This window comes from Paramisgurnus dabryanus, chromosome 24 (assembly GCF_030506205.2).
Source record: "Paramisgurnus dabryanus chromosome 24, PD_genome_1.1, whole genome shotgun sequence".
Taxonomy (NCBI): Eukaryota; Metazoa; Chordata; class Actinopteri; order Cypriniformes; family Cobitidae; genus Paramisgurnus; species Paramisgurnus dabryanus.
The window spans coordinates 15,487,090-15,513,287 of record NC_133360.1 but is presented as its reverse complement, the minus strand read 5'-3'; the positions used below and the strand labels follow the sequence as shown (position 1 = coordinate 15,513,287).

The 26,198-nt window shown below is 38.9% G+C and overlaps 1 protein-coding gene across 3 annotated transcripts; it reads right to left on the bottom strand.

Annotated features, from left to right (window-relative positions):
• Positions 1 to 437: 437 nt before the first annotated feature.
• Positions 438 to 25,987, bottom strand: shc2 (SHC (Src homology 2 domain containing) transforming protein 2). Of its 3 annotated transcripts, XM_065246588.2 has the most exons (14): positions 25,141 to 25,970; positions 23,510 to 23,749; positions 17,968 to 18,038; positions 15,082 to 15,142; positions 12,774 to 12,893; positions 12,482 to 12,535; positions 12,340 to 12,391; positions 11,697 to 11,823; positions 8,668 to 8,845; positions 4,773 to 4,866; positions 4,519 to 4,686; positions 3,963 to 4,252; positions 3,629 to 3,787; positions 438 to 1,197 (listed from the first exon to the last, which is right to left on the bottom strand). In XM_065246588.2, exons 2-13 carry the CDS (start codon positions 23,648 to 23,650, stop codon positions 3,659 to 3,661), a joined length of 1,485 nt encoding a protein of 494 aa, XP_065102660.1. In that variant the 5' UTR covers positions 23,651 to 23,749; positions 25,141 to 25,970; the 3' UTR covers positions 438 to 1,197; positions 3,629 to 3,658. The 3 variants fall into 3 exon arrangements, with proteins under 3 accessions (XP_065102660.1, XP_073669619.1, XP_065102653.1); XM_073813518.1 differs by having other exon boundaries at positions 4,782 to 4,866; positions 23,510 to 25,987; XM_065246581.2 differs by having other exon boundaries at positions 23,510 to 25,983.
• Positions 25,988 to 26,198: the final 211 nt, after the last annotated feature.

Genomic DNA, 26,198 nt, shown 5'->3' with positions numbered 1-26,198 from the left:
TAAATTTCACTCCAACGTCTGAAAATGTAGGAATATTCCACAAGTTACATTTTCAGGAGGAAGTTACATCATCTGGATCTTCTGAAGGCCATGTGTAGATCAAAAGTTACTTTTCTCATTTTCTCTTCTGTATTGTTATTATCATATTGATGCTATGACTGTAAATGTCAATCTTAATGTGTGTTGTTAGATTTAGTTTTATCTTAAAAAGATTTTAAAAAATGAGGAGTTACAACCTGCAAATGACACCGATTCGGTAGAGTGACCCTCATGTTGTTGCCGCTGAAACATATTTCAAGTATAATTTATGAATGGTTACGCCTATGAAACTGTTTATGGAGTCATTATATAATAGAGTATCAAGGCATCAAGTCAGCTGCCAAAGTTTCACTCAAAGTCAGAGGTTTAAATCGACCCAAGAGTAAATAATGAAAAAGTTGGTGAAATTTTACCATTGTTGTTTGTGTTTTGGTGCACATACCATTGGTACACATTTGTTTATTTGACTAAACACAAAAGAGATGCTATGAAGTATAATGCATGTTCGATCACTGTCGCTTTAAAAAAGGGTAACATCACATGACCCAATGTTTGGTCCTGAGAGTTCGTAAATGAAACATGTGCATTGGATACGACTGCATTAAAGCTGAGCTTATAAGCTTTATATAATTTCCTTATCAAATACTGCATCCTGAGAACAAACTGTTGACCACTTTTTTTTAAAGCACAACAAGATATTGATGTCCAGTCGGTCCACAGAAATGATCACCAGAAAAGATCATAACCACAGTTACTGAATACATCACATTTAGAAACAGCAGTCCATTCAATGCTCATACAGATGTTGAGGAAACAAGGAAATAAGACGATTGGTCTCGTGTTTCTCATAAGTTCACATTTTTTTGACAGGCACGGTCATCACCAATGACAGTCTGCTGGGAAATTGTAGGGTTTGGTTTGCACGAAGTAAAGCACTTTATTTCCCAATGTCTAGATCGCAGTTGGGGTGCGGGGGTCTTCTCAGTTGGTTCTGGGTTGAGGAAAGGATGATTGAGCAAGGCATGCTGAAAGCTGTAGTTTGTGGTCAGTGCCAAAGGAACAGTGAAATCCCACAAGTCCCAGTGGAAGCTCAGAGTCTGTGTTTAAGGCAATAGTGTGGAGCCTCTGGATTTGTGGCACGGGGTACAGCCTCGCTCTCTGAAATAACAAAACACAATTTCATGCTGTCGTCAGGATGCTTTCATGAATTATACCGCAGTCATCCATGCATAATTTCTACGCAGAACCATGCATTACCCGTATATGATATCATACGTTGAAGTGTTGTTTTTTATTGCGGTTCTGGCTTGATGGGATACAGTTACAGCCTAAATCAGTTTAGGTTTAGGGGTAGGATAAAACAGCGCTCATCCAGTGAAATTTCAGAAGATTTTGGCCATTGCTGCATCCCTTCTAGCCACAATAGGCAAAATGTGTTGTGGCTAGATGGGATACAGCTGCGGCCAAAATCTCGCAAAATGTTGGGTCATTATCAGATATGGGGATAGGATTGGGATGAAACACCAGTTCTGGCTAGATGGGATACAGCTATATGGTCTAAATCCCATGACAGGTTGGGTTTAGGTTTGGGGGTAGGATTAGGATAAAACAGCGCTCATCCGGCGAAATTTCACAAGATGTTGGGCTTCTAGCCACAACAGGCAAAATGGGTTGTGGCTAGATGGGATACAGCTACGGCCTAAATCCCATGAAATGTTGAGTTTAGGTTTGGGGGTAGGATTAGGATAAAAACAGCCATCCGGCGAAATTTCACAAGATTTTGGCCATTGCTGCATATCTTCTAGCCACAACAGGCAAAATGGGTTGTAGCTAGATGGGATACAGCTGCGGCCAAAATCTTGCGAGATGTTGGGTTTAGGTCAGATATGGGGATAGGATTGTGATGAAACACCAGTTCTGGCTAGATGGGATACAGCTGCGGCCTAAATCCCATGAAATGTTGGGTTTAGGTTTGGGGGCAGGATTAGGATAAAACAACCCTCATTGGGCGATATTTCACAATATTTTGGTCGTTGCTGTATCCCCTTTTAGCCACAACAGGCGAAATTGGTTGTGGCTAGATGTGATACAGCTGCTGCCAAAATCTTGCAAAATGTTGAGTTTAGGGTTAGATTTGGGGTAGGATTCGGTGGTTCTGGCTAGATGGGATACAGCTACGGCATAAATCCAATGGAATTTTTGGTTTTGGGGGTAGGATTAGGATAAATGCAGCCATCATCCAGCGAGATTTCAGAAGATTTTGGCAGTTGCTGTATCACTTCTAGTCACAACAAGCAAAATGGGTTGTGGCTAGATGGGATACAGCTGCGGCCAAAATCGTGCGAGATGTTGGGTTTAGGTCAGATATGGGGATAGGATTGTGATGAAACACCAGTTCTAGCTAGATGGGATACAGCTGCGGTCTAAATCCCATGAAATGTTGGGTTTAGGTTTGGGGGCAGGATTAGGATAAAACAACCCTCATCTAGCGAAATTTCACAAGATTTTGTCCTTCTAGCCACAACAGGCAAAATGTGTTGTGGTTAGATGGGATACAGCTGTGGCCAAAATCTTGCAAGATGTTGGGTTTAGGTCAGATATGGGGTTTAAATTGGGATGAAACACCAGTTCTGGCTAGATGGAATACAGCTGCGGCCTAAATTTCATGAAATTTTGGGTTTAGGTTTGGGGGTAGGATTACAATAAAATAGCCCTCATCCAGTGAAATTTCACAAGATTTTGGCCATTGCTGCATCCCTTCTAGCCACAACAGTCAAAATGGGTTGTGGCTAGATGGGATACAGCTGCGGCCAAAATCTTGTGAGATTTGGGATTAGGAGGAAACACTGGTTCTGGCTAGATGGGATACAGCTACAGCCTAAATCTCATGAAATGTTGGGTTGAGGTTTGGGGGCAGGATTATGATAAAAATAGCCCTCATTGGGCGATATTTCACAATATTTGGTTGTTGCTGTATCCCTTTCTAGCCACAACAGGCGAAATTGGTTGTGGCTAGATGTGATACAGCTGCTGCCAAAATCTTACAAAATGTTGGGTTTAGGGTTAGATTTGGGGTAGGATTGGGTGGTTCTGGCTAGATGGGATACAGCTACTGCATAAATCCAATGGAATTTTTGGTTTTGGGGGTAGGTGGGATACAGCTGCGGCCAAAATCTTGCAAGATGTTGGGTTTAGGTCAGATACGGGGAAAATTGGGATGAAACACCATTTCTGGCTAGATGGAATACAGCTACATCCAATCTCGCCAGATGTTGGGTTTAAAGTTTGGTTTGGGGGTAGGATTAGGATGAAACAGCGGTTCTGGCTAGATGGGACACAGCTTGTCCCAAATCTTGCTCCATGTTGGGTTTAGGGTTAGGTTTTGGGGTAGGTTTAGGATAAAAACAGCACTCATCTGGTCAGATTATGGCCATAGCTCTATCACATCTAGCTACAACCAGTGAAATGCGGAAAGCATGTGTTTGCGTTTCCGATCTGCTGCATTCTCATGCATATAAATCGAAAGTCTAAGCCCAAACCAAACGTTCTCATGTGTCCAAAAAAAAACAAACAATGTTATGCCTCTTACCATGTACAGTATACAGGGTTGAAGTGGAGGTTAATGTTTTCTGCAAACCACTTGCTGGAGGTGTAACTCGCTCTCCGCTGCCACAATGGGCAGTTTGTTGGTCAAGTGGTAGTTGATCAGGTGACTTATGCTCTCAAACAGCATATCTTTAGTCCGAACCTGTTAATAAGATAAAATAATAACAAGTGTTAAGTACAGTAATGTTATTTTGTAAGATATGTTTGTAAAAACTACTTAAATGTCCTAATATAATTTAAGACCCCTGGATTAACCTAATACCTCTCTGGGAAACTGCCCCAAAATGTTTAAGGGATCAAGGCAAAGCATCACCCACCACTCCTTCTGGATCCACCAGCAGCAGATGTTTGGGCAGGCCGCACTGCATCCCCGTCAGCACATATTGGCCTGGGTTAGTCGCGCTGTCCCGCACCAGGAAATCTCCATCTCGGACCAGGAGATTCTCTGCGTCCCTGCGGCTCATGCGTCCGTGGTACCACATTTCACGTCGTAGTTGGTCTTCTGTAGGGGCGACGGGAGCCCGGCGACGCGGGGGACTCGGCCACTTGTCTTCCAATACACAAACCCCACTGGCCTCGTGTAGACGCAGAGCATCCTCGAATGGCCCTATGAGATTGTGAAGAATGTAAACAGGTTTGGTTTTTTGAATAAGATGACAAAATGAAGAGTGGAGCATTTATTTTATTGCATAATGCACTGTATTATAAGAAAATGTTTTATACTTTATTCGTATACATTTACAAAAATGTCAAAGTATGTATTTTATCTATAATGTGTAAACAGTTGTTCATATTCTTGCAGTTGCAATTATTTTATGGGACAGAAATTTTGTGTTAAACCCATAATGCATTATCATAATGTAGCTGACTCACTCATGTCAAATATGTCTTTCTTAGGACTATCTGGTTTTCGTCCTCCTCGTGTGTCCGCTGAGGTCTCCACGTTGTCCAGATTCTGAGTGTTTACGTACAGGTGTTCCTCATAATCGCGGCTGCCAGGTGGATGACCATCTGCTCGCAAGTAACCATCAGAAGTCAAACCTACATTATGAACAAAAGTTACATTAGAGTAACAATACTGTACATCAAGTGACTTAATATTTATTATCAACCACTAGGTGTCTCACTTGAGCTACCGTTGTTCTCCGTGTCCCAGTGCACTTCATAACACAAGTGGGGGGCAGGAAGGGTGCTTGCTTCTCTTTTGGCTGGTGACCCCATCTGAAAGGTTAAGGTCAGGTTTTAAGATCAGTTTTTGCTCTAATGATTAGTTTTGCAAGCTTAATAATATAGGTCTCATGGACATTCAGCTCATTTGGACCTCATGAAAACAAATCGCATTAGGTGGAATGTGAACAGACAGACAGAAAAATGCATGCAGTTAGTGAATCGACCAGACCACTGAAACAACATTAGGGATGTTGTTGTTGTTTACATTCTCAATCAGAGCTCAAGTTAGACTTATGCGGGCTTTCGGTGCATTGGGTTCAACCTGGCCAGCAGTTCACAGAGGGTACTTACAGAAATCAAATGATGATGAATGGTTCAGCTGGCTAGGTTTATGCAGTTAAAAGGTTCAAAGGTTTGAGTAAGATGAGATTTGATATGTATTGATTATTGATGAATTTCTCATTTCTTACAAGGGGCATATGGGCTTTGCGTTATTGTTACATAAAATGAACAGTGGTTGGTATGGTAAGGTTGGTAAGGCCAATAGTGCTAAAATTATTATTATTATCAGGGGGGATGTTTTTCAATTTTTTATTTATTTATGAAAATAAATTATGAACCACGGCTTATATTGATTATTCAGGGTATTAAGCTATTTCTTGTAACTGTTAAAATAAAATATGTATAGAAATGTAACCAGTTGTACTCGCGTCCCGAGCGAGAGTCGAACCGCTCTGGTCTGGCATGAGAGTCAGGCGCTATTACAAGGAGACGTCTGTAGCTACACTGCAAAAAATGAATGTCTTACTTAGTTTTTTTGTCTTGTTTTCTAATATAAATATCAAAAATTTCTTCAATTTAGATACATTTAGTTGGTAAGCAAGTTGCTTAAGATAATAAGTCTTGTTTTTTAAGCTACACTGCAAAAAAATTATTTTCAAGAATTTTTTTTTAGTATTTTTGCATAAAATAAGCAAAAAAAATCTGCCAAGCAAAATTTTCTTGAATTTAGTGTTTAAGAAAAATTGTCAAGATTTTTTTACTTACCCCATTGTCAGATTTTTTTTGCTTGTTTTATGCACAAAATCACTTAAATTTGAAATTTTTGGTCTAAAAGTAGACTTATTTTCTTGGGTCATTTTGCTCATCAACAAAAAGCATCTTAATTTAATACATTTAGATATTTGTACTGAAAACAAGACAAAAATACTAAGGGCCCTATTTTAACGATCTGAAACGCAAGTGCGAAGCGCAACGCGCAAGTGAGTGTTGCTATTTTCCCGGCGGGAGAAATAACTCTTGCGCCGGGCGCAATTCAATATGGGGTTGGTCTGAAGTAGTTTCATTATTCATAGGTGTGGTTTGGGCGTAACGTCAAATAAACCAATCAGAACGCTATCCAACATTCCCTTTAAACGCAAGGGCGCAAGTTCCATGGCGGGTTGCTATTATTATAACGGATTTACCAGGCGCACGCCAGGAGCGGTTTTCAAACGATGAGACCGACGTTCTTGTAAGAGCAGTCAAAGAGAAGTTGTTTTGTATGGGGATGGGAGAAACCCGCCCAAATCAGCGTAGGTTAAACAGGCGTGAGAGGAAATAGCCACAATTGTCTCATCAGCTGGCATCCCCATCGTTGCGCCAAGCGCTACAATGATGTCAGGAGACGGGGGAATCCCAAGCTTGCCAGCATAAATCGGGCACGCCGTGTAACGGGAGGTGGATCTGCCTCCACACATGACCTGACGCCAGCAGAGGACATCGCTGCGTCCACCCTTACCGCTGAAAGGGTTTGGGGGCTTTAAAATCGGACCAAGAAACGCAAGCAAGGTCCAACCTCAAAGTACTCTTACAAATCAAGTTCATATACATTAAGGTTTCTTATGAAAACATTTTAATTATTATTTACATAAAATAAACGTAATACAGCCACACAACAAACTTATGAAAATATTTTAATCGTTATTTGCATGAGAATTTTTTAACGCAGCCACACAATAAATAAAAACTATCACCACAATGCTCACCACTATGATTCCCCTTATCTCGTGTATTAATATTTTTAAGTGTAACAATTTATGATTTGCAAAAATAACTGTTGCATCTGTGTAGATTAGATGCAAAGTGTGTGCGCGTTGTGCACGCTATACATTATGGTCAAGTATGCACCCTTAAAATAGCATAATGAACAACGCGCAACCCGCCACTGACTTTAAACTTTTTTTTCTGGTCAGTGGTGCAATTGTTTTTTGAAACTGCAAAATAGCATCAGGGATGGTTTGCGCCGGAACACGCCTCTTTTTTTGCGCTGAACCGCCCAGGGAGCGCAAGTTCATTCTCTAGTTTGCCGACGTGCGTCTGTGGAGGGAAAAACCCGCTGTGCGCCGGTGCAAAATACGAATGATACATGCGTCACTGACAAAGTCAATTGCGCTGGGTGCAAGATAGGGCCCTAAGAATGTTTTGTCTTGAAATTTTTTTTTTGCCGTGTTATGATGAAAATCAAGAGTTTTTTTTATTTAAAACAAGTAAAAATGTCTCCCAGTGCAGTAAGAAAAATAAACTTACATTTTGAAACTGGAATTAAGTTTACTTTTCTTACTGCACTGGCAGATATTTTGACTTGTTTTAAGTAAAAAAACTCTTGATTTTTATCATAACACTGCAAAAAATTATTTTCAAGAAAAAACATTCTTAGTATTTTTGTCTTGTTTTCAGTACAAATATCTAAAAATTATTCAATGAAGATGCTTTTTGTTGATGAGCAAAACGACCCAAGAAAATAAGTCTACTTTTAGACCAAAAATATACAATTTAAGTGATTTTGTGCATAAAACAAGCAAAAAAATCTGACAATAGGGTAAGCAAAAATATCTTTCTGGGGAAAATTCAAGAAAAATTGGCTTACCCTTGATTTTCATAATTTATTAATAAACAAGCCTTAATATCTTAAAAAGCCACTTGTTTACCAAAATAATAATCTCAATTCAAGAATTTTCAGATATTTATATTAGAAAACAAGACAAAAATACTAAGTAAGACATTTATTTTTTGTAGTATAGATCATTTCTTGAGGTTGGGGTTTATCACTGCTATCACTGACACGCGGATGCTTGGCGACATTTGGAAAATCCGGACATTGGATTAAAAAAGGCTTATGACGTAACCTAGACCCGCTGTCACTTATTGTCATAGGAGCGGAAGCACTGACTACAATCCTCCATTCCTGATTTTGCTGTTGTTCACACTATTGTGCGTCAGCGTTTTAACTTAGGCTGTTTATATTGCCATTTAATGACCATTAATCATTGGGGGGATACATTTTGTCCCCACCGGGATGAAAATAAATCATCAGATAAAAGACCAGAGGGGGGATAAACCCCTCCCATCCCCCCAGCAAATTGCACACTGATAATTATGCTATTGTTATCATCAGGGTGTTTTCACACCTAGTTCGTTTGAGCCCTCCAAACGCTCTCAAGCAGTTCATGGTGTATATTTGAACAAACCAAGTGATCTCATACCCCCCTAAAAGGACCCTATAGGTGTGAAAACACCTATAGATTCACATTAATACTCCTGCACTTGCAACACCAACACACATTGCATGCTTTTTATATTATTTTGATATGTTTTATATTAAATTAGTCAAATTTTGGCTAAAAGGAAGACTACTATGGCCCACCCTAACCCACAATGCATTTGGCAGATGCTTTATCCAAAGCTGCATATACTGTAATATTTTGATTATTAGTAGTAGGCCTATGTGTGGGGAATCAAACTTAGGACATTTGCGCTGCTTACACACATTTTACATTCAGCCATACACATGTATGTATTTAGATTTTTTACCTGAGCTGTTTTGTTCTGTGGTTGGGTATGGGCGTGACCAAATAGAGCCACTGGAGGCCTGAGTCTGGAGTCCACCACGCCCCCCACTGGAGGCTCCTTGCCTGGGATGTTGTTGTAATAATTATGCTCGGATGACTCTTCATCATCACCCCATGCTGACTCCTCTGTTCGTATATTCCTAGCGTAACGGTTAAAAAAACAATTTAGAATACTTGCAACTGACTTTTGAATTGAAAAGAGTTCAGATGCAAAAGCCTCTTAAATAATTTTACTTTGATGGCATTAAAATGTTTATTAGTCAGTAATTGAAATGCCTTATTTGTAGTCACTGTAGTAATTTTTATTGGTATTTAACACATTTCACTGCGAAACACTCTAAGTGCATGCTAGCGTTTTTGGCAAAAACCTTGACTTTTTAAAAAAATCCACATTGCAAAAGTGAAAGTCAGAATTCAAAATGTATAAATGAAAAAACTGTACCACATATAAACTATTAAACACACTATTTGCAGTAGACAATTTCACCCAGTCTTTGCATGGTCCGTATTTTATGCATATTACATGATCACATGTGATAGATTACTATTTATATATTGCGCAAGGACATTGGGCCTATGTAGTATTTTATATCAGTGAGGTTCCAGTTACTGGAGAATCATGTCTATAAAGGGCGTAGACAGCAGGTCTAGATTTGGAGATGGAGCGAAAATTTACAAAGATAAGCGAGTGCATATAGAAACAATGACTTAAAACAGAGCAAAGCTAATGATCTGATGTGACACAAAGCAATCTTGTGGCTTTTGAGAGCCTCTTAAATGAGTTTAGCTTTAAATAACAGTCTGGGATCAAAACATGATGGCGAAATGAAATACAACCCCATGCGTATCTTGTTTCAGTCATGTGAATAGCACAAGAAAAATTATTCATCTAGGACTGAAGGCTTTCATGGATTACAGGTGAAGTAAGAGTAACAGCCCGTAGTGCAAATGATCGTATCTTTCTATATATTTTTTAAACATGAAACAGTGATTGGTTGCTTTTAATGTCAATCAAAGGCTTTTGCTGTCTAATGCTGCGTTCACACCAGACGCAGAAGAGGCTGCAAGCGCGAGTGATTTTCATGTTAAGTCAATGCAAAGATGCGAATAGGCATCCTGCGGCACGGTGTTGAGAGTTTCGCGCGAATTGAGCGTTGCCGCGGGAAACGGGCTAGTTGAAAAATCTAATCTTTGATGGAGAATCGCACCGCGTTAACCAATCAGGAGCTTGCTCTAGTAGTAACGTAATTACAGGAAGTGAGCAGAGTTGCAGAAGCCCCTCCCATGACGCAAATTTCCGTGTGAATGTCTCGAATGACTAGAATTTCACGTGCGGTGTTCACGGGTAAACTCAAAATGTTCAAGCGCCCAACCATGCGTGAATAGGGCGTTTTTGCCGCATCTTCCGCGTCTGGTGTGAACGCGACATAATGGTTCACTCTAGCCAAGGAAGAGGCGGCAAGCATGAGTGATTTACATGTTAAGTCAATGCCAAGACGCGAAAAGGCATCCTATGGTGTGGTAAGTGTGAATGGCGCGGCGCGGATGCTGCGGAATGCATGTTCTGAGCGCATTGGGCATTGCTGCATGATCCATGCGAGTTGAAAAATCTGAACTTTGGCAGATTTTCGCACCGCGTTAACCAAAAAGGAGCTTGATCTAGCAGTGATGTGATTACAGGTAGTGAGCGGAGGCAGAAAAACAAAACAGCAATGGAGGACAATCATCATTGCTACATGAGCCATCTTCGTACTTTTACAGGAATTAAAAGGATCTTGTTTAGAAAAAAGTGAGTGTGGAGGTCGAACAATCTGGTAAGTTTACTCAATTTGAGCTATATAAGCCCCTCCCATAACGCAAATTTACACGTGAATGTCTCCAATGACTAGAATTTCACATGCGAATGAAGCGAGTAAACTCAATATGTTCAAGCGTCAAACTATGCGCGAATAGCGCATTTTGTGTTCACGGGCGGATGAAGTGAGTAAACTAAAAATGTTCAAGCGTCCAACTACGCGTGAATAGCGCATTTTGTGTTCACGGGCGGATGAAGCGAGTAAACTCAAAATGTTCAAGCATCCAACCACGTGTGAATAAGGCATTTTGCCGCCTCTTCCGCGTCTGGTGTGAACGCAACATAATGGTGCGAATAGCGCATTGCGACTTTTTGTGTTCACGGGCGGATGAAGCGAGTAAACTCAAAATGTTCAAGCGTCCAACTACGCGTGAATAGCGCATTTTGTGTTCACGGGCGGATGAAGCGAGTAAACTCAAAATGTTCAAGCATCCAACCACGTGTGAATAGGGCATTTGGCCGCCTCTTCCGCGTCTGGTGTGAACGCGACATAATGGTGCGAATAGCGCATTGCGACTTTTTGTGTTCACAGGCGGATGAAGCGATTAAACTCAAAATGTTCAAGCGTCCAACCACGTGTGAATAGGGCATTTTGCCGCCTCTTCCGCGTCTGGTGTGAACGCGACATAATGGTGCGAATAGCGCATTGCGACTTTTTGTGTTCACGGGCGGATGAAGCGAGTAAACTCAAAATGTTCAAGCGTCCAACTACGCGTGAATAGCGCATTTTGTGTTCACGGGCGGATGAAGCGAGTAAACTCAAAATGTTCAAGCGTCCAACCACGTGTGAATAGGGCATTTTGCCGCCTCTTCCGCGTCTGGTGTGAACGCGACATAATGGTGCGAATAGCGACCATTAAAGCAAGCAAAAAAATCTGCCAATGGGGTTTTGAATTAAGTTGTTTAAAAATATTTTTTTCTTACCCTATTGGTAGATTTATTTGCTTGTTTTAAGCACAAATTTACTTTTGTTTAAAAACTAGAATTATTTTGCTTATCAAAAAAAAAAAATCTGGCATCTTAGCAATTTTTTGATGTTTGTACTGAAAACAAGACAAAAATACTAAGTAAGAAAGTAATTTTTTGCAGTTTTGTCCCAGTTTAACGGTAAAAAAAAATATAAATTGGTGTCTCACCTGTCCATAGGGGGAATGGCTTTGGGTGGGCTGTGCAAATACTGTTTGAACTGAAGTTCGAAGGCCTGGCCGATGGTACTGATCACATTCTGGGCAAGACCATCACCACACTCCAGGATATGACAAGCTAGAGAAACAAGAACCAAGCGAAATTATTTGCATGTGAAAAATCTGGCTTTGGTGCAATCCATGAAACAAAGAAATCACACAGGGAGCCAAATGTCTTGGAGGGTCACAGACTAAACCAATCATTGACATCATCTGTACACCATATGCAGAACATTGAATTAATGAGATCAAATGTGACTCATGTGAAAACGAAGTTTAAGTCATTTTTTTGTGATTTACTGTAGAAAATCATCCTACATAATGTAAAGAACATTTAGAGAAAATATAACCTTAATATCTTTAATATTGACTGAGTATAGTCATGTCAGAGATTGAAATCAATTAATGAAATCAACCTTTGATGCACCTAAAATCTCATAGTCAAATTATGAGACTTTAGCCAGGAATTTACAGGCAGGGTAACATATACAACATACATTTGAGTCCCTTGTCTTGTATTACAACAACAATCGTCCCCATAGCAAGCCTTTTTACCATTTGTGAGATATATGCAAAAACAACACTATAAAAATACCTCTTTGATTCACAGGATCTTTGGCCACATAGGCAACATAGTCAGGCGTATCCTGAAACGCAAGATAAAAAGTCAGAGCGAGGGTCAAATTTGATTGGGTGGCATAAAATGAACAGAAGCAGAGCTGCGTAAGAGGACTCACAGAGTCTCCGCCAGAAGCGAAGGAGATGGACTGCATGGGGTGGTGTGCAATTACCTAAGAGCAAGAGAGAGAGAAAGGGTGTGATGTCTGCATCAGTTCCAATCAATAAAATCAGCAGTACTTCAGTATAAAAGAGCCAAAACAACGCCAACATTATCATCTGCAGAATGACATCTGCATCCTGTGTTAAATATAGATAGACAATATAAAATGAAAATGCTGCATTGTAATATGCTGAACTCTCAGCCGAGGGGCATTTTTGATGATTCAAGGGAATGGGTTGAGGGTTAACCTGTCGTGTGGTGGGGACCAGCAAACTCAAGCCCTCGATGGAGATGTTGACGCCGATGCTCATCCCAGCAAACCGTAGGTTACTCTTCCCCATGATGGACTGGAGGGTTTTGTTGGTGACCTAATAATGAGACGACCAAATCAAATTACACTGGGTTATTTTTAACCCAGCATTGTGTCAAAAAGGGATGAACCCAACCTGTTGGATTGTAATTTAACCTATGCTGGGTTGTTTTAACCCAAAATGCTAAGTTGGTGAGTCAAATAACACATTTTCTGGGTGAATGTTTGTAACCCAGTGGTTACAAGTGGACCACGCAAAATACAGGTGTAAGCAGGGTGTGAAACGTTTTGAGCATGTCCACTTTCGGCCACATTTAGAGGTAGTCGAAAAAACGCATTCGACCAGATTGCTTTTGTGGTGCACGTGTGGTTGAGCAGCTACAAAAGACCTGCCTACTCTCCGCCTATTATCTTGTGTGTAATGTACCGAGCACAATGTTTTTATATCAGATTTGACTTCTAGCGCGAACACACAGCCCTATCTTTAGGCTTTTATTGATAAAACTGAAGCGGCTGCCCTCCGCCTCTGTCATTTTTGTTTAAAGAGCACCTATTGTCTGATTTACGTTTTTAAATTTAGTTTGGTGTGTAAGTGTGTATTAGTATGTTAACGATATGCAAAAGGTACAAACCCCAAAGTAAACGATGACGCAAGTTATCGTCTCCAACGTAAATCTCTTTTCTTGGACTACAACAAACACACGGAACAACGCAGTGACGAAATTGACAAGTCAAGTTCCCGGATGTGCCGGTAGTTCGTATTGTAGGCAACAGTTTACTTCCTGGGATTGGTGATGTAGAGAAGACATTATCATAATTCCTCCCGCTTCAGACTTACAGCCTGTAAGTTAACTCCTGTAGCAACCGAATCTTTCAAACATGGTAAGGAGCGTCACGTTTTCGGCTGACGTCAGAGGTATTCAGACCAATGACAACGTACAGATTAGCTGGCCAATCAGGGACACAGAGTTTTTTAAATCTGTGCGTTTCAGGAAGAGAGTGAAATCTGGAGCTACAGAAATGTACGGCATGCGGAAAATAATGTGTTTTTGTACCATAAACCTTGCAAACACTTTGTATTATACCAAATATACAAAATAACGTTGTTTTAGCAATGAAATAGGTGCTCTTTTATTTTGCGAGCATGTGAAAGGTGCATAAGCTTATTTCATCGATTGCTCTGAAATATCAAAGAAAGCGGCAAAAAAATACATTTTTTTTTGGCCAAAAATATATTTTAAATATATGCTAAATACTTTTTGTAGAATGTTATGCTCAATTGAATATATTTTTGAATTCGGAAATATATTTAGTTTTAACCTTCATCTATCAACATATATTTCAAAATATATTTCTAATGCCTAAATATATTTTAAATATATGCTAAATAAAAGAAAATACTAAATACAAGATTTTATAAAGTATATTTTATAAAGTATACTTTGAAGAAAATATATTTATTTAAATTTTTTAAAAACTATTAGGTTCATAACATAAACTTCCAATGCGACGTGAATATATTTCCTTTGATTAAAAAGCATGGAGGGCTATATATATTTTTAATGCTTTAAAGTTTATTTTTAAAATATATTTCAAAATATAAAAAAGGCCAAAAAATATATCACTGAAAAATATATTTTGTAAACATATACCAAAATATATTTCAACAAATTTATTTATATATATTTTGATATATATTTAAAAAAAACATTTTTATATATTTTTTGCTGTATGGGATATACATGTACAAAATGTTGTGCAACATGTTTACTAATAACACAAGCAGTGGTTCCCAAACTTTTTCAGCGTGGGGGCCCCCTAATGTACAGTGCATTTTTTCGCGGCCCCCAAAGAAAATTTATGACAAAAACAGTTTTAAAATGTAATATTTTAATTAAACAAAACATATAAAATTATACCTAGTAGTGCTGTTGGTTAGTTGACTTATTATTTTTTAGGTTTAATTACACAAAATTCATGATAAATTAATGTATTTTATAAAATGTCATAAAACTAGGGTCCCCCTTTCACCATCTCGCGGCCCCCAGTTTGAGAACCACTGCTTTAGAGTGTAGCAATACTGGCATATAATCATGCAGATGGGGAACATATTCATTGGACAAAATGTGTAGTGCAGGATGAGTCATCAATATTCTTATTACTGTACATTTTCTGAAAGAGAAAGACCAGAGCTTTAGAGCTATTCTGAATCTAATTTGAGATCAAAATGAAAATCACATCCTTACTTTCTTCTTCCAGGCAGCTTTTCCTCCTGGTACGGCTTCACACAACCTGTTGATGGCCTCTCTGCATTTACACGCACAAACACACACAAACATAAAGGTATAATAAGCAGTGTAAGTGTTACTAAAACCCATGCTAAAAATGATTTGCTTAAGAGACACCACAGTGTGAAAATACGGCAGGAAAAAGTGTGACCACACCGGACAACCATTTTACCGAAATAACCCAAGTGCTATAGTGCGCATTCAAACCAGGTCAACAAACAACAGCCTGTTTCAGTTAAATGTCACCACAGAGTTCAACAACACTGCGTGATGAGCAGTTAATGAGTACAAAACGAAATGTTCTGGATCTACATTATCTGGGTGTTTGCATTTTGCTGTGGGGTGTCTAGGTATGGTATTATCTTATGTCTATAGAGTTCACCATATGTGATAGTAATATGTGCTCATAAGGACTTCAACTTTAAAGGTGATTTGACAAAAAAAATCAGATTCCAGATTTTCAAATAATTTTATCTTGGTCAAATACTGTCCTATCCTAACAAACCACATCAATGGAAAGTACAATGTACAACTGAAATATAAGTCACATTGAATAAAAGTGTCTGCCAAATGCATAAATGTAAATAATAGTGATGCTGGGTTCACACAAAAGCATATGGTCATCTGCAAATGGTGGTTAAGCGTTTCGCAACCTCTGCGGGGGAGTTATGGGTTATGAGGAGAGCCTGCTATCAAGTAACCCATTAATATTTTACAGGTGCCAACTGCTTCGGCAGAGGACTTTTGAGGGAATTTTTCTAATAATAAGTTGTACATTCTGACTGGGTGTGATTAAGCAAATTTGTGACAGCTTTGTACTTTTATTTTTGACACCCACATGACTTTTTTTACATCAGTTTCTCTTGCAAAACAGTCTGTGCCTTCCCAGTGATGTCATACACTCTATCGCCCGATTCAAAACAAACAGTCCTCTGTTTATCACTTTCTAGCTCCTCCCTATGCAATCTGCATCATCTTGGGTCCCGGCAGACCTCTATAGTCATTAGCAGGAGTCATTAATAATACATGGCTGTATCACTCTCTGTCCATCTCGACAGTTCTATCTGCACTTTAGCCAGTCGTGGGCCACGAGGTTCGAGTTACCGTCGATCGATGAGCAAGGGCAGGGGATAGGGACTCCGTGAAGCTCCGCCTCTACACCCCCACTGCAATAATGCACATGCGCGCAGACATATATACACACATGAGCTAATGCATGTGTGGTGACTTATGAATGCGCACATAGGCCTACTGTATGTGAGAACAGATGAATATACTGCAATGACTCATTCCTGGGGGAACTTGTGATGATCTATATTTTGTGTAGAAAATAAAATAAAATAAGTTTAATAAAATAAAAACGCATTATTTTTGTCTTATTTTTATAGCCTTTTTTTTTTTTTTTACAGTATCTTATTTTTTATGCAGAAAATGAAATTAAAGCAAATTAAATAAGTAAAATAAAATAATAAACGCCTTATTTTGTCTCATTTTTATAGCCTTTTTTGTATTTTGTTATTTTTTAGCTTATTTTACAGGTTATCTTCTAGTACAAATTTCTACAAATTCTTAAATCAAACGCAAAATGCAAATGGCGTTATATATTAAGTCGTTTTCTGAAAAAAAAAATCACCAAAATTTGAGTTTTATATATATAGTTTATATATATTTAAAAGATATCAATTACTGTAAGTAAGTTTATGGTTAAAACAAGAAAAACATCTGGGGTAAGAAAAATTACAAATGGGGATTAAGGATCTCAAGTTAATTTTTTACCCCATTGCCAGATTTTTTCTTACTGCAAAAAAATGAATTTCAAGAAGAAAAATTCTTAATATTTTTGTCTTGTTTTCAGTAAATTTTTCAATAAATTCTTAAATTAAGATGATGAGCAAAACGACCCAAGAAAAAAGTCGAGTTTTTAGACGAAAAATATCAAATTTAAGTGATTTTGTGCATAAAACAAGCAAACAAATTAGCGTCGCACACCTGAAGTCAATAGATAGGTGCGTAGGATAAGACGACAAAAAGTCTCAAAATATACAAAGACAATTCCTGCACACTATCTGCTTGCTGAACAAAATTTCGATCAACCGATCTTCATCAGGCAACCAGTTGTCTGAAAGTTGCGTTGCCTGATGAAGATCAGTTGATCAAATTTTAAGTGTTGACAAATTTTGTTCAGCAAGCAGATAGTGTGCGGGAATTGTCTTTGTATATTGTGCATAAAACAAGCAAAAAAATCTGTCAATGGGGTAAGCAAAAAAATCTAAACACAAATTCAAGAAAAATTCAAGAGAAATTTGCTTACCCCATTGTCAGATTTTTTGCTCGTTTAATGCAAAAAATCACTTAAATTTGATATTTTTGGTCTAAAAACTAGACTTATTTTCTCGGGTCGTCAAGAAAAAACATCTTAATTTAAGAATTTTTAGATATTCTACTGAAAACAAGACAAAAATACAAAGAAAATTTTTCTTGAAATTTTTTTTTTGCAGTGTATAAACTCACTTAATTTTGATAATTTGTTTCAGAAAACAAACAAGACAATTTATAGGCCATTTTGCTTCTCAAGTAAATGTATCTTAATTTAAGAATTTTTAAATATTTGTAATGCAAATAAAAGATAAACTAAAGAAATAACAAAACACAAAAAGGCCATAAAAATTAAGTCTTTTTTATAAATAAAACATAATAAATAATAAATGTATTTAATACAAAATATTACTTTTTTAAATAAAAAATGCTTTAACTTTGAGGTGTAAAAAACATAATGGCTGGGCGTGAAACTGTGTGTAAAAAATTGTGTGTTTCAGTGTAACCCAAACAAAAAACTAAGTTTACCTTGTAACCTGCGTCCTAGTGTTGAAGTCCAAAGATCGCATTGATTTCAGGACCTCAATGCACCCCATGTACTGCAGAAACGGGAAAAAACAAAGTTAATCATCACTTTCGTTATGCCTAAGTAATTAATTGTAATTTCTCATGCGTTGCTTTATGTAAATATGTAGCTAATTTGTCTGTCAAAGTCCATGACTGAGATGATGAAGACAAAGGGAACAACTGTCTCTCACAAACAAGTGTGCTTTAACAGCACAATAATATCAGTATTGCATATATGTGCTTGTAACCTAACACTGTGTAATTACAGATAAATGCTAAACGTATAATTTGGCAAAGCAGCTTGTTCTGAATAAGACAGCATAATAGCTGTGTTGGGGAGGGTCATTACCGCAAAGCATAAAGAGACTGCCGGCAATAACTGCATCACGGCTGGTGAGGGCGGACTGGGTATAACCGTATCTGGTCCTTGTGGGACCTGAAAAGTGCACTGTTGAAGGTGTTGGGGAATATCCATTTGGTTATTAGTCACTAATGTGTCCTAAAGGGTCACAGTGCAAGATGCTGATGTGCCTTTTGTCCCTACCCCCTCTTTCACATATGTCTTAATTAAAGTGCCGTGGATGAGAGTTTGCGGTTACTTGTGCTGACAGGGAGAGTAAAAGATTTGGGGATCCCCACCTCGAACCACATCAACCTACGTTTGAGTCAAAGGGATTGTCCTGTTGTCCCCGTTGGGTGGCGTGAGGTGTTTGTTTTTGTTTATATCAACATTTAGGACACATAGAAAAAGTCACATATTGATTCCTTCTTAAAGTTACAAACCTGTAGGCTATACATTTCTTTGTTCTGATGACCACAAAGAAAGACATTTTGAGGACTGATTGAAACCAGATCAATCATGATCCCCATTCACTTCCATAGACTTCCATTGGGGCTCTTGATCGGTTTGGTTTCAAACATTCTTCAAAATGTCTTTCTTTGTGGTCATCAGAACATAGAAATTTATACAAGTTTGTAACAACATGAGAGTGAGTAAATGATGACACAATTTTCATTTTTGGGTGAACTATCCCTTTAAAATCAATTTCCTCTGCCTCTTGTCTTTAACATATACAACTGTGCTTTAGGGGAAGGCCCTTACAACGTCTTTTGACCTTGATACAGTTTTGTATGAATATAAATGAGCCCCTAAGTGTGACGGTTTTCACTAGGTTGCATTCTCAACGTTTTTTTTTTTTGCAATCATGCCTTGGGCTTTCAAAAGCACAAAACCAAAGTATGTTACTGTAAATGAACAACAAATCCTTTTTAGGTCTGTTTCATTATTATATTGCCTCAGTCCATTTTTTTGATATCTTTAATATTGACTATTGAGTAAGGTCATGTCAAAGATGAAATCAATATAAAAACAACGATTGACATCAAACTTTTATGCTCATAATATCAAAATTAGATGAGACTTTAGCCTGGATTTCACATATTCTGAAACATATGGCTAATGTTTCTCATAGTTTTTTACTTAGAAGTGATCTTGACCTAAGCAAATCCAAAAGCCTTTTCAAAAATGCAGTGCTTGCCCCATAACTAGATTAGTCAACAGCAGGAAATTTTCAATCTGTGTGATGAGACTTTTATCTTCCTTTTAACTCTCTCTTCCTCTTTTTGTCAAAGACCTCTTTGAAATGCACTACCATTCAAGGTTTAGGGTCACTTGACTGAAATGTTTGTCATGATTTGAAAAACTTTGATAGACAAAGTAAATATCAAACATATTAATTAATTTTATTGCAAAATCAAAGTCTTATAAAAATCATTTTCAAGTAAATCAGCCAATAAGAGACCAGAACAGATGTGGACTCCTTCAATACTATTTAAAGATCATCTCATGGTGAAACCACAAGAAGCTGAATGATGAAATGCACAGAGTACTTTTTGTAAAATTCTTGGCACATTTGAGATGCTAAAATACACTGCCAGAAAAAAATGGTCCCTAGCTGTCACTGGGGCAATACAGTATAAGGACCTTTTTAAAGGGTACCGTCCCATTGACAGCTAGGGACCATTTTTTCTGACGGTGTAGTTTGAATTACTTTATCACCCAATATGTTGTTAAAACCCTATATGGGGCGCACACTTATAGGGACACTCCACTTTTTTTGAAAATATGCTAATTTTTTAGCTCCCCTAGAGTTAAACCTTTGATTTTTACCGTATTGGAATCCATTCAACCGATCTCCGGGTCTGGCGGTACCACTACTTATAAAGTAATAATAAAGGACTTTGCTGCCGTAACATGGCTGCAGCAGGCTCAATGATATAACGCAGTGCCCGAAAATAGTCCCCTGCTATTGAAAGTTTCAAGGGGACTACTTTCAGGCACTGCGTAATATGTTACGGCAGCAAAGTCCTTGATTATTACGCAAAATGAGAGTATAGTTCCTAGCCATTATCTGCCTAGATAATCACAACTTTTAATTTTCCATTGGTCATAGTACAAGATGTAACTACAGAAGAGTCAAGTTGTAAACAGGAAAAATATCTAAACTCTTTGGTTATTTTTGAGCACGATGCTAATGGTCTTATCAGATTCAATGGATTGTGCTAAGCTGCTAAAAGTGGAACCGCCAGACCCAGAGATCGGCTGAATAGATTCCAAAACGGTAAAAATCAAATGTTTAACTCTAGGGGAGCTGGAAAATGAGCTATTTTCAAAAAAAGTGGAGTGTTTCTTTAAGTTTGATGTTCGTCGGTCTTGTTTATTTTAAGAGAGGGAAATGAGCAGTGAGATAATCTCCAGCTATGTATAGATGAAGTACTTCTACATTATTGTTCTGCATAGACTTCTGTTCTTAGAGAGTTGGTAATCTAGAAGCTGCACAAGTTCGACTATAAGTGTCATACGTTGCTTGGGTTTATGTAACAGCAACAAAACTCCTATTGATTCATAGAAATGTGGGTCAGTATTTTAAAGGACACGTTAAATGCTTTTGCGTAGATGGCCTCTAGCTTAAATCTCTGTGGTGTACCAACATGCCATAGTGTTATTGGACTGGAGCCCCCTGCACCCCTCCACCCACCGCTTCCTCTTCTACACATGTGATACAAATGACTGTGATTAAACGTAATTGAATAAACGAATGAATGGTGCCTGTGTAACGCAATTAAGGAGCGTTCGCAGGCCCAGGCTGCACTAATGGAGAGAGGGCCGTGTGGTTACAATAGATGCTCGGTTGGAGGAGAGTGGATGGGTGGGAAACAGGGTTGAAGGAGGATAGCTGTCATTGACGTCAAACGTCTTCCAATATTATTTTGAACACATTTACTGACAAAGAGGCAAAGATTTTGGTTTATAGCTATAAGATTAACAAACTGTCAAAGTAGCTAATGTTTTCTTGTGATTTTATAAGAGGATTTGTCTGCATTAATATAAAATATGACTTATACAAGTACAAATTACGTAGACAAACAATTGAAAGTAGAGATGCACCAATATTACATTTTACACCGATACCAATAGCCGATTATTCAGACTGATATCTGCTAAAGTGGATACAGATAGTTTGGTGGTTATATTAACGTGCATTAACTAAATTCTGAAGATATGTTATTAAAGGAATATTCAATTTTCTTAAAAGAAAAATCCAGATAATTTACTCACCACCATGTCATCCAAAATGTTGATGTCTTTCTTTGTTCAGTCGAGAAGAAATGATGTTTTTTGAGGAAAACATTGCAGTATTTTCTCATTTTAATGGACTTTAATAGACCCCAACATTTAATACTTAACTCAACACTTAACAGTTTTTTTCAATGGAGTTTCAAAGGTCTATAAACGATCCCAAACGAGGCATAAGGGTCTTATCTAGCAAAACGATTGTCATTTTTGACAAGAAAAATAAAAAATATGCACTTTTAAACCACAACTTCTTGTCTAGGTCCTTTACTGCGTGACCTAACATAAATGCGTAGTGAAGTAGAGAGGTCACATGTTACATATATCAAACGCACATTTGCGGACCATTGTAAACAATAAGCTGACACAAATACATTAATTAGTATCATTCGACATAAAACAACGTCAGAACGGTCCACATTCAACACACTTGTAAACACTGGGCCGCGTAGTTTCGTGTTCGTCCTCTGTGACCTCTTGACGTCATGACGTATTGCGTGGGGTCACGCTGGCGCATCACGACCGGATCTAGACGAGAAGTTGTAGTTTAAAAATGCATATTTTTTATTTTTCTTGTCAAAAATGACAATTGTTTCGCTAGATAAGACCCTTATGCCTCGTTTGGGATCGTTTATAGTCCTTTGAAACTCTGTTGAAAAAACTGTTAAGTGTTGCGTTAAGTATTAAATGTTGGGCTCTATTAAAGTCCATTAAAATGAGAAAAATCCTGCAATGTTTCCCTCAAAAAACATAATTTCTTCTCGACTGAAAAAAGAAAGACGTCAAAATTTTGGATGACATGGTGGTGAGTAAATTATCTGGATTTTTCTTTTAAGAAAATGGAATATTCCTTTAATTAAAATAATAACCATTTTCCTATTCTCTTTTTATTGACATATATCGGCCATGACTGTCGGCTGTTTTGAAACTATCGGCCGATAGTGCAAAAAATTGCTTTTATCGACCGATAACGATGATGGACGATATATCAGTGCATCTCTAATTTAAAGCTGTGTAAATTGCATTTCAATGCTTGTACGCATGACAGTTTGCCTTTATATTAGCGTTCAATGTTAACATTAATTGCATGTTACAACAATAGTAATTAACTAAATTAATTCAGTTGTTTTGCTCATTAAAAGTAGCCTTAAAATCACATTTACACACTTGTGTTACATAAACACGCTTAAACACATATAGGTACCTTTGTTATTTTGCTAATAATGGCTTTTATATTAAAGGGTTTAAGACAAGACTATCACCAACCACATATTTAAAATTAGTGGGGTGCATTTCCCCATCAATGTCTTTAAGGAGGGACTGTACTGATCCCAAAACAAAAGTTTAGCATATTCCATCCTGCTTTCAAGTATAATTGTTTTGCACAAGCCAACGCTCCATATACTGTCATAAACAATTAACCGCCCCATTGCCCCACCTCCCCTTAGTTATAGTTCAGTTGTTTATATCTGCAGTTTGTTTACCAACGCGGCCCTGTGCTCTGACGCAGTAGCTGTACGTACCACACAAAGCAATACTGTATATCTGGATTAAATTATATAGTCCTCCGGTACCCTCAAGCAATGACACTCAACCAGTATGCTGCAGCAAAGAAAGCCTCATTGTTCTCTTATCATTTGCAGTTTTATACAAACCCAGTTGCGACATTTCGCTGTTGTGTATTAGCTTTCAGCTGAATTCATGCAGTTGTATTTAAATCTTCTTTTCAACAGAGCTGCATAAAATGGTGCATAAACAAGTGATACGAAAGATTGTCTAGAGATGTGTCTCAAGCTATATTGCAGACCTGAAAAAAAACAGTAAGCGGAAAGCACTGTGATAACTCAAGTTGATAAGCAAGGCACTCACCCTGACGATGTAGGAAGCTCCTGTGCTGCTGATCTTTATGTCTGGGTGCAACCACCCCTGCGTCGGCTTGTTGATGAAGCTCCCCTTCTGGGTAAAGTTATCTCCCAGCCATATGCCCTCTACCCTGGTCCTCCGGTTCATCCCTGTCCTGAAGCTCCCAGAGCCCCCCGGACTCCCCTCGGTGGCCCCCGAATCTCTGTGACTTGCTGAACCTCCGATGGCCCTCTGCCGCCTAACGGCCTGTAGGGAACAAGGGCCCACACAAACAGGGTCACAGGAGTTGAAAACAGCTGCAAGACTAGCCACGGGACCACTAGCAGCAGTTGCACCCCTGGGTGCAGAACTATCGGCCGTAGAGGCCCTGCCCGAGTCCTTGCTGGAACCGGAGCTGGAGCTGCTATTGGACGGACTACGGCTTAGCAGCGAGTTGGAGAACTTCCACTGGGGCATTTTGGGGATGAGCATGCAGAAGGTGGTGGTGCCGTCCTGCTCGCCATCCAGCCCGGGAGAGTCGGCCAGCATCTGAGCCGAGGGCGGAGGGAGAGCAGCGGTCTCCAGGGGCGGCAGCTCCAAGCCAGGCGTGGACGAGGAGGCCACCGGCGTGGCCACCACCTTCCCGCTCATGGCTAGGCTCTGCATCAGGTCGTCGGAGGAGGTCACTGAGTCGTTCCGGAAGCGGCCATACTTGGGCTTAAGTAGCATGCCCGGAGGAGCGGTCCAGATCGGAGAGGAGAGTGGGGGGAAGGAGGGAGGGGAAGGGGGGATGGCTAGGGAAAAAGGAAAGATGCTGTGGAAGAAAAGGAGGAATCCACAGGAATCCACTGGAAGGTGAATCGGCTCTCTGCGGACTGAGTCTAGCCCTGTGTCCTCTTGCACACATAAGCGTCACCCTCTCTCTCTCGCTGCCTCACTGACAGCTTCTTCTGTCCCTTCAAGTGGCTGGTTTAATCCCACCCCCTTTCTCTTCTTCCCCCTCTCTCTCTCGCTCACTCTCTTTCTCAGCTCACCCCCCCCCCACACACACACACTCTCATTATGATGTCATGCTGTTATGGTCTCTCTATTAGCCCTGGCCAACCCAGCTGCATTTAGCCAACATTAGCTAATGCACATCTGCCTCAGGAGCTCCCTACAGCATCATGCATATGTTATTGTACATAAACAGACAAACCAACATGTACAAAGTCTCCAACCTTAGTTAAATGTGAAGTGTTATGTTTTGAAAGTTAAATACACTACATGCTCAGACTGAAAAATGAAACAGTGGCTTTATGAAAACATTGTTCACATTGTTTGTTTGAGCATCCCACTCAGTCCGACATAGCAACATTGGCTCAAGCAATTGTTTAAGTATAGGGAACCAACTGGTTTGGCACAGTATTACATTATGTTGCATTTACGCATTTGGCAGACTTACAGTGCATTCAAGCTATACATTTGATCAGTATGTGTGTACCCTGGGAATCGAACCAACAACCTTTGTACAGTAGTGCTAACACAATGCTCTTCAAAGTTAGCTACAGGAACAGTATTGAAAAAAGTTCAAACTTTACCTTTAAATAGAAATGAATTACAAACAATGCAACAGTTTAAGACCAAGAACAAAAACCATATAAAAACTTTTCACATACCTCTCAAACTTAGTGTCACCATTTCACAATGTGTTCTTTATTATGCTGCAGTACGGCCAATAAAACTAGATAGTTGCTAGATATTGTTGAAGCCTTCAACTCTCCTTTTCTTGCTGTCGTATTCAACACAGTCAAGCGTAGATCTGAGCTGTCACATTTAGAGACCTTGCGCAAGTGCCTATTTGACAAACAGTCTCTTCCTTTTGCCCTGACGTCAGTTTTTCGCAACTGCCCAAAAAGTTAATGCAAAGAGTCCACGAGGCAAAATAAACAGGAAACATCGAAATACTCTATATTCCGTTAACATTGCGTCGCGCTGTGGAAACCACAGCCATGTGGTGCTGACAAAGCCTCTCACCACCTTCGTGACTCACAAACGTGCCTTTTTTAAACGTTGTATTTTCCTAAATCAACAAGCAGCTCTGTGATGACCTCTGAGAGGTGTTGTGCACAGATTTCATCTTGATTTTCCATTTGTGGCATTCATCGCAAGGCTGGCTCTGGTTATTTTAGCTTCAAGAATGGGGTCACAGTGACTATTTTCAATTAGTGTGAGTGTAAGTGTGAGGTCACCGTCTGGATCAATAAGTTCAGTTAAGGGCAATACAGCAGGAGAGAACACAAAAGAGAGTGAATTTAAGAAAAAAGACATTATCACTTATTTACACCCTAGATCTTCAGACAGCTCCTCTGGGGACCATATATTTCCGTTCTAGAGCACTTTGGTGCTTTTTGCTAATTTAAACTTCTCTATTTACTTCTTAGTAAAGAAAAAGATTTTAGACTACGCAGAAGTGAGTTAATGGGATATTTCACCCAAAATGAAAATTCTGTGATCATTTAATCGCTTTTATGTTGTTACAAACCTGTATAAATGTCTTTATTCTGATGAACACGAAGAAAGATATTTTGAAGAATGTTTGTAACCAAACCGTTTGTGAGCCCCATTCACTTCCATAGTAGGAAAAATAATATGTAAGTGAATGGATCTCAAATACATTTATAAAGGTTTGTAACAACATACATAATTTTCATTTTTGGTTGAACTATCCCTTTAA

Coding starts and splice junctions, on each gene's coding strand:
- shc2 (XM_065246581.2), bottom strand. CDS start 24,211: ATGCTACTTAAGCCCAAGTATGGCCGCTTCCGGAACGACTCAGTGACC. Junction 18,039..23,509: donor GAGCTTCCTACATCGTCAGG/GTGAGTGCCTTG, acceptor CCGTTTCTGCAG/TACATGGGGTGCATTGAGGT. Junction 8,846..11,696: donor GCCATTCCCCCTATGGACAG/GTGAGACACCAA, acceptor CCGTTACGCTAG/GAATATACGAACAGAGGAGT.